Source organism: Oncorhynchus masou, chromosome 30 (assembly GCF_036934945.1).
Source record: "Oncorhynchus masou masou isolate Uvic2021 chromosome 30, UVic_Omas_1.1, whole genome shotgun sequence".
Taxonomy (NCBI): Eukaryota; Metazoa; Chordata; class Actinopteri; order Salmoniformes; family Salmonidae; genus Oncorhynchus; species Oncorhynchus masou.
The window spans coordinates 17055107-17063978 of record NC_088241.1 but is presented as its reverse complement, the minus strand read 5'-3'; the positions used below and the strand labels follow the sequence as shown (position 1 = coordinate 17063978).

The window sequence follows — 8872 nt, the reverse complement described above, 5'->3', positions numbered from 1 at the left end:
AAATACAGTATAATCCCTATGTATGTACAGTATATCATTTACAGTATTTATAGGTAACTGCAGGGGATAAATGTGAGAAAAACGTTTTGTTTTAGTGCTACATAGACAAAACGTTCTACTCTGAGGGCAGGTTGGATTGTGTTATGGAGATGGAACAGTCTCTCCCCACTGGGCAGACCACTTAATTCTGTAATATTTGGTTGATATGTTGATCAATGAGATTACAACCCATTTTCACCCACTCAGAAATACAACCAAAAGTTTGTTGAATCCCTAATGTGGTATATATATAAATATCACAATGATTCCCTTAAATGGCTTTCACTCCTTCTAAAAGCACAACCAAATTCCAATGGAAAATCAAATGTCAGATTTTTGTGTTGTCACCAAAATGTGTTATCACTGTGCTTTCAACCATTTAAAAGCACAACAACGTTCAAATGACAATACAAGATAGTTTGTTTATTCATTTATACAACAACTTAACGTGTTGTCACTGTACTTCATAACTAACACAACCAAATGACCTGGATTGCAATTGAGATTATTTAAATACATGGTGCAAGTGGTCAGAGCCTTTTGATATTCTCAACAGATTATTACAGCAATTTGTGAAGATCTCCACAGACCTGAATCCAATATATATATTGTAATTATATTATTATCAAAATTCCATTTGAAATCAATCACAGCTTGAAACCCTCAGCCTATATGTGTCTAAATTTAGTTCAAACAATAGTGTTTGATGACCTCCCAAATGCTATACAGGCCTCAATAGTATCACTGATGTTAAATGATTGATGAAGTATGGCCACGTTTTATTTGCTCTGTTAAACTTACCCTGTTGAATGACTTTAACCAGCTCAGGATATTTGTGTGTGCTCTGCATACAGACTTGACTCGGAGACTCCTCCTCCCAGCACCCTTAAGGAATTTCACAGTGACCCCGCAGGAAAAAGAGACCGGAGTGAAGAAGAAGTCCAATCTGTTTATTGCTCTTCAATGAAATCATGTTTTTCTATACACCACAACATACTGCATCTTTCAGTGGAGAGAAGTTTTGAAATATCAAACACAATATAATTCAGTCTATAATTCAGTCTATACTGTACATCCCCTCTATGTGACACTTTTTTTTTTTTTTTATTCTCACTTTTATTTAACCAGGTAGGCTAGTTGAGAACAAGTTCTCATTTACAACTGCAACCTGGCCAAGATAAAGCATAGCAGTGTGAACAGACAACGACACAGTTACACATGGAGTAAACAATAAACAAGTCAATAACACAGTAGAAAAAAAGTCTATATACATTGTGTGCAAAAGGCATGAGGAGGTAGGCGAATAATTACAATTTAGCAGATTAACACTGGAGTGATAAATGATCAGATGGTCATGTATCACATACAGAGAGACAGAACATGCAACAGTTGTGTCAGAGAACACAACACCGAAAAAGGTTAGACATGAAAGTTGTGGCAAATCTTTCAGGTGACATTTAAGTAATTGTCCCCCCATCATCCTTTAGATATGTCTTATACATTGTACACACTGTTGTCATATTCTGATGGTATTCCTAAAGCTGGAATCCTTAATGGTGAAACAACCACGTCCGCTTCCAATGTTTTACCCCCTCTGACATCATTGCACGTGCGATAAAAGAGCACAGTATGAACCGATTAAAATATTTACCACGATTCGCGACGCTCCTCAGCTCACCAACAAAAACAACAGTGTTGGAGCAGCCAGTAGTGTTGTTTCCCCCAACTGCAGATTCCATCTTTAACCCAATTGACTTAACTTTTTCCATAGTTTTTTCTCCACAGCTGCCCTTGTGGTCCGTCTTCCACACTACCACCAGAGTTCACCCTCTCCACTACTCCGTGTGCTGGTCCTCCCCCTCCCCTGCAGCTTCAGCATCTCCGTCACACTCCTGGCGTAAACATCTCTCAGGTTCACCCCTCCTCCCCTTGCTGCCCCACCCACCTCCGAGTCACCCAGCGAACCCCGCTCCAGCCTCTTGAGCGCCTCCCCGTGCCGCAGCGCCGCCTCCTTCATCTTGAGAGTGAAGTAGCAGGCAGAGAAGCGGTCGTTGATGATAGCGATGGGCAGTGCCAAGATGAGGATTCCAGACAAAATGCAGAGAAAGGCCAGCACCTTGCCCAGGGTGGTGTCGGGGCGGATGTCTCCGTAGCCCACCGTGGTCATGGAGGTGGTGGCCCACCACCAGGCACAGGGCACGCTGCTGAAGGAGGTACCGGGGATGTCATGCTCCAGGGCAAACTCCACCATGGCGAAGATGGAGATGCCCACGGAGAGGAAGAGGAGCAGGAGACCCACCTCCTCGTAGCACTGGGCAATGGTCAGGCCCAGGGACTTGAGGCCTGGGAGACACAGGGATACAGAGGGCTGGGGTTAATTATACATCTTGTAAGGAGATTAAATGACAGATTACTTATTCAGGTCGTACACCTGAAAGTGCATTGTCTAACGTTAGGTAGTCTGACGGCTGTCTGCACTGACGCGTTAGAATGATGCCATCTGTAGGAAGACCATGCTGAAAGTGTACACTTTTGATGGTATGCAAAATAATTTACCTGAATAATTAACTCTTAAATCAGTCTTAATACTCACTTGCCTACCATGAAGGTACTGTAGTGCATCTATCCAACTTATACACTGTATTCCACAAACAGCTAATGTAAACAACAACAAGTGTTGATGTGCGAAACTCATGACTGAGTTTAGTGGGGAAAATTTAACAGCAAGCTGGCAGTTAAAACAATTGCAAAAACTGTAAATATACACAACAGAGCAGGTGGTAGGACTATTCACACCCTGAGATTGAGCAGGTGGTAGGACTATTCACACACTGAGATTGAGAGGTGGTAGGACTATTCACACGCTGAGATTGAGCTGAGATTGAGATTGAGCAGGTGGTAGGACTATTCACACCCTGAGATTGAGCAGGTGGTAGGACTATTCACACACTGAGATTGAGCAGGTGGTAGGACTATTCACACGCTGAGATTGAGCAGGTGGTAGGACTATTCACACACTGAGATTGAGCAGGTGGTAGGACTATTCACACACTGAGATTGAGCAGGTGGTAGGACTATTCACACGCTGAGATTGAGCAGGTGGTAGGACTATTGAGCAGGTGGTAGGACACGCTGAGATTGAGCAGGTGGTAGAACTATTCACACCCTGAGATTGAGCAGGTGGTAGGACTATTCACACACTGAGATTGAGCAGGTGGTAGGACTATTCACACACTGAGATTGAGCAGGTGGTAGGACTATTCACACACTGAGATTGAGCAGGTGGTAGGACTATTCACACACTGAGATTGCTTGTAAAGCTCTCAAAAAGTATTAGATTCTTTATTAGATTATATGGGTGCTTTCCAAGAGCACAAACAAGGAGGGTTCATAATAATAACACACTCTCAAGGACAACGCCAGCTTTACCGTCTCTCTGAGCTTCAGGTATCTGTTTTCATATTGCTTTTGCATGATCTTTTTTCCCTTTATCTAATCAGATTAGAAAGACACCCTGAGTGCTGTGTCCGGAGAGCTTCAGGAGCAGAGGAAAGAGTGACATTATATTCAAATAGGAGGTAAGTATAAAAAGGAGGCTGTAGTTTTTTTCCTCTAGTGGTCTGTAGAGCAAACGTATCTTTGTTTGCAAAATTATACAGTTATCGGGATGCAGCTTTGTTCAGGATATTGTTACAGACATATTGTCACACACATGGCAAGAACACTCCTGCTTTTATAGTTTGACTAAAGTCACTTTAGTCAGATCGTGGGACTTAAACTGAGCAAATGTCATAGACTCCTCAAGGATATCAAGATGTACCAGCATGTAGACAAAGTGGAGAACATGCCCTGTAAATCCACATTTTTCCCCTAAAAGCATCTGTTTTATTAATTGCCATCACCCAGAGTGAGAAATCTATTTTTCTCTCCTTCTTTTCCTGACGCTATACTTACCAATTCGTTGAAGTAGCATACTAGAGGGAATATGTCACAATCCCTCGCCAAAATCCACAACATCCAAGCCATTCACGCACACGGACGCAAATTTACACAGACACACACAAATGGACTCAGGAACATTCACCTGTCAGGCCCCCCTTTCTCAATCCCCTGAGGAAATTTGTGAAATATGAATTAATATTTTTTTCTCCTTCTCCTAGCCTGTCATCGTTCCCTTTCTCACTCTTGTTATTCAGTTCTCTGTGAAGCATTTATTTGGGCTGCAATTTCTGAGGCTGGTAACTCTAATGAACTTATCCTCTGCAGCAGAGGTAACTATGGGTCTTCCTTTCCTGTGGTGGTTCTCCATCATAGGGCATGTTTTTTGCGACTGCACTTGAGTTCTTGAAATTTTCCAGATTGACTGATCTTCATGTCCTAAAGTAATGATTGACTGACTTGCTTATTTGAGCTGTTCTTGCCATATCGACTTGGTCTTTTACCAAATAGGGCTACCTTCTGTATACCACCCCTACCTTGTCCCAACACAACTGATTGGCTCAAACGCATTAAGAAGGTAAGAAATTCTACAAATTAACTTTGAACAAGGCACACCTGTTAATTGAAATGCATTCCAGGTGACTACTACAAATGATTATACTGTATGTGTCACGCCCTGATCGGTTTCACCTGTCCTTGTGCTTGTCTCCACCCCCCTCCAGGTGTCGCCCATATTCCCCATTATCCCCTGTGTACTTATACCTGTGTTTTCTGTTTGTCTGTTGCCAGTTCGTCTAGTTTGTCAAGCTTACCAGCGTTCGTCCTGTCAGCTCCTGTCTTTTCTCAGCCTCTCTTTTTCTCGCCCTTGTGGTTTTTGACCCTTGCCTGTCCTGACCCTGTACCTGCCCGCCTGACCACTCTGCCTGTCCCTGTACCTGCCCACTCTGCCTGGCCCTGAGCCTGCCTGCCATCCTGTACCTTTGCTCCTACTCTGGATTATCCACCCCTGTCTGCCTTGACCTGTTGTTTGCCTGCCCCTGTTGTCACAAACATTGTTACTTCACATAGTCTGCACTTGGGTCTTACCTTGATAGTATGTATAGATAGATGACTACATTACCTGTGGAGTGGCGTCCCAGTTTGAGCATGCGCAGGGACCTCATGAGCCTGAGCAACTGAACCACGCGGCCCATGTTCTCCAGCTCTGTAGAGCCACCGTGCAGAATCTCAACTGCCAGAGTCACATAGAAGGGCAGGATGGCTAGCAGGTCGATCACATTGGGAACGCTACGGGTGAAGCGGCACTTGTCGCGTACGCAGACAAAGCGCAACACCAGCTCGCCGGTGAACCACACCACGCACACATATTCCAGTGCATCCACGAAGAAAGGTGTACCCCCGTCACTGCCCCCACTCTCGTCACCGATCCCGTTCCCACCCACATCCCCCAGGTCCAGCGAGATGAGCACAATGTTGACAATGGATACCACCACGAAGATGATTGACAGCGTGCCGAAGGCGCGTGCCGCTCGTGAAGACTCTGGCTTCTCCAGCAGGTCCCACAGGCGCCGGCGGAGATCTGGGCACGCGGCGTCGTTGAAGTCTTCGTCCTGGCTTTCGTCAGCCTCAGCCTCGTTCCGCATGTCCAGGCTCTCCTTGAGCTCCTTGCGGCGGTAGTAGCGTCCCCGGCAGCAGGGATCGATGCAGAGCTCGTCGATACCCCAGTACTCAATCTCCTGGAGGAAGGAGAGCACGCAAAGCTCCTCCCTGACATGCAGGTGGCCTGTGCGGTAGAAGTTTATCACATACTGGAAGGTCTGTGAGTTGCGGTCGAAGAAGAACTCATTCTCCAGGAAGTCAGTGTCGTCACAGAGCTCCAGGGCAGAGTCCCGTGTGGACAGGGCCAGCTTGCCCAGCCGGGTTTCTGGGTGGGATGCCAGCAGCTCCTGGGAGAGAACGTAGCGGCTTCCTCCCACATTGATGGTGAAGAAGTCCAGTGGGTCGCCACAGACAGGAGGTGGCTCGCTGTAGAAGACACTGGAGTCTATGGACAGGAGGGAGGTGCTGTCCCCGTAGAACTCAGCTGGGCTGGATGAGCTGCTCATCATGGCGGTCACAGGCCTGCCTGGGGTGGAAGGGAAAACCTGAAGGGCACCTGGAGTGCAGTTGGGTATCAAGGAAAAGGTAAAACACTGAGGTCAACAGTTGTTCAGGTTCAAAATAGTGATTGGCACCAAAGCCAATTAAGACCACCTAGAGAACAGTTAGCATGTAAGTCAGAATCTTCATAATAATTCCAAGAGGAATTCTCTACTCTGTCCCTGCTTGTTCCATCCCCTGTGTAGCCTATTAGCCTTGTGAGAAGGGAATACATTTTACAGCTTGGCTAGAAGCAGCCATTAGTTATCCCTAATTCTCAGTTAAACTCCTTCTGCTCCATGAATGAAGGAATCCACATTTCATTGGCTGCTCCTACCAAGAGCATCGTGTCTGACATCAAATGAGTGAGAGGGGGAGAGAGAACGCAAGAGAAAGAGAGGGGAGCGAGACAGAGGGAAAGACAGGGGAAGAGCCTCTGGCCGTGTCCTAGTTATTCAAAGCTCTTTGTGGAGATTTAAATATTTTAGCTGGCCTACCTAATTACAACTAATATTCCTATTCCCGTAATCATTAATTCCCCTTGTTAAGTCTATCTGCTATCTAACATCCTCATGGTGGTAATTAAGTCGCACATATTTAAAAGATACACTTGAAAAATGGATATCAGAGCAGTTGATCTGTTGGCAAGAACACAGACACTGTAGAATGTGCTCACCTGTCATGAACCGAAAGGAACTACCATATAGTGAAAACATGCTCTGTGTGTAAAAGTGGTGAAGGTGATGATGATTTTCCTCCATTTTAAGTGAAAGGAGGAAGATAATACCTATTCTATATCAATTGATATTGTAACAAATCCAAAAGGGTTATGTAATGAACACGAGGGGAGACAGAGAGCTGGTTTCAAGCGCAGGGCGCAGCAGGTGTTTATTGCAATGGACCACAGGAGGAGGCAGGTAGCTGGGTCCAGGGGCAGGCAGAAGGTCATACACAGGGAGTCCAAAAGCGCAACAGTACAGGCAGTGAAAAGGCTAGTAACGTCGTCCGGGAGATCAGGCAATAGGTTGATAACAGGAAATCCGACAGGCTAAGGTACAGGCAGGGAATAGGCAAAAGGCGTCGTTAGTGAGGCAGGCAAAGGCATGCAAAGAACTGAACTAGATAGTGTGTGATAATGACATACAGGTGATTAGAATTCAGGTGATTGGGATGTGGAGAGTGAGCTGCATTCAGGGGATCTACGTGTTTGAGAGTGTGAGTTGGAAGCAGACGTTACAGGGCAAACTGTCAATTGCAATTTAAATCAAAAACGTCTGATCCTACCAAACAAGTTACCGAGTATGGAGATATTCTGATTATGTTAACTCTACATGTTTCTAAGGTCTCTAAATGGCTGTGTGAGCAAATACACATATAATGAGAAAATAAAATAAGACGCCAGAATCACGAGTAAATTGGATTTTCGTGCAGGCAATCACGTTAACGAATGTGGTCATTGCAGAAGATATTTGATGAGCATACTGTATCATAACTGGCCGTGATTGGTGCCATAAGGCGGCGCACAATTGGCCCAGCGTCTTCTGAGTTTGGCCGGTGTTGGCCGTCATTGTAAATAAGAATTTGTTCTTATTAACTGACTTGCCTAGTTAAAAAAAATACATGACAGAAAAGGCAGGATAAATGGGGGTGTCTAGACAATAACATTGTAAAATGGCATCCTATTATACAATAACTACAACAACATTATTTTACTGGCTTAACATCATAATGAAAACGAAATGTACTCATGTTTTTAATTTCACTTGCAAATAAAATAACTACCGACATTTTGTAAGCCTAATGGGTGAGCAGTTTGTATTATGTAATAACAGAGCACCACATGTGTTTCTAATGACAAATAGCTGTAGATATTCCTGTTATTATATAAATCATGAATAAATATGCAATATAAGTTGCTGTCAATTATTTATTACATTGAAATAATGTATTAATACGTTTTGCATTAAATAGTTATTTGTTGTCAGAGAAATTAGGTTACTGGAATGAACCATCTCTGAAAGATAAGGCTGTACTGTATCAAGTGGACCACCAAACTACAGTAGTAGTCACGAAACTAGCCCGACTAATATAATTTAGCCAATTTAACAACTTAACAATGGGGAAAAGATTGGTCTTACCTGGCTATATATCGAGAGTTTTCATCTTGATAAAAGGGATGGTTGAGATTTCCATTCTCTCCATTAGCCAAGTTATTTTTTATACTCAGCGTAAAAACAGCCAGTTATGCGTTTTGACACTCGTGTTGGTCATGATTCTTATCTTCTTGCGAGCAGAAGTGAAAAAGAGCGCCAGTTACTCGAAGAAAACATGACAAAACTCCGTGCGTTTCAGACAGCTCTATGACCTCAGATGCGCACCGCGCACTCGACCATCTTGGCTCTGTTCTTGTTATGGTGTATCCTTTGGACGTCCCTATCCCTTTAAAGTTGAAATAAAAAATAGTTTAAGGTTATGGTTAGGTAAGGGTTATGGTTAATGGTAGGGGTTAATGTTATGGTATGGAGGAACCAATGATTCCGGATTGTTCTAACCCTTTTAGCTCGCGGTGCTTTTTCAAAATGTTGAGTAGCAACGAGCACACGCAAGGAGTGGCGTTAGGAGCGAACTGTTTTTCTGAATATAGCGCATGCAAATGTCTTATGATGGCTCTTTAAAAATCCAATTTAGCCTATTCATATTAGAAACCATTAAAATAAATATTTCATATGAGTTTTGAACGCTGGCTTATCATTAA

General features: G+C 43.9%; 1 protein-coding gene across 1 annotated transcript; it reads right to left on the bottom strand.

Moving 5' to 3' along the window:
• Window positions 1–980: 980 nt before the first annotated feature.
• LOC135523097 (potassium voltage-gated channel subfamily V member 1-like) lies at window positions 981–6121 on the bottom strand. Its single transcript, XM_064949825.1, has 2 exons — window positions 5099–6121; window positions 981–2382 (listed from the first exon to the last, which is right to left on the bottom strand). Exons 1-2 carry the CDS (start codon window positions 6084–6086, stop codon window positions 1850–1852), a joined length of 1521 nt encoding a protein of 506 aa, XP_064805897.1. The 5' UTR covers window positions 6087–6121; the 3' UTR covers window positions 981–1849.
• Between the last annotated feature and the right edge of the window lie 2751 nt (window positions 6122–8872).

What these genes read in the sequence shown, in the direction of transcription:
- LOC135523097 (XM_064949825.1), bottom strand. Translation starts at nt 6,086, where the DNA reads ATGATGAGCAGCTCATCCAGCCCAGCTGAGTTCTACGGGGACAGCACC. An exon ending in ACTGGGACGCCACTCCACAG is followed by an intron (nt 2,383 to 5,098) that starts GTAATGTAGTCA and finishes TGTGTCTCCCAG; the next exon opens with GCCTCAAGTCCCTGGGCCTG.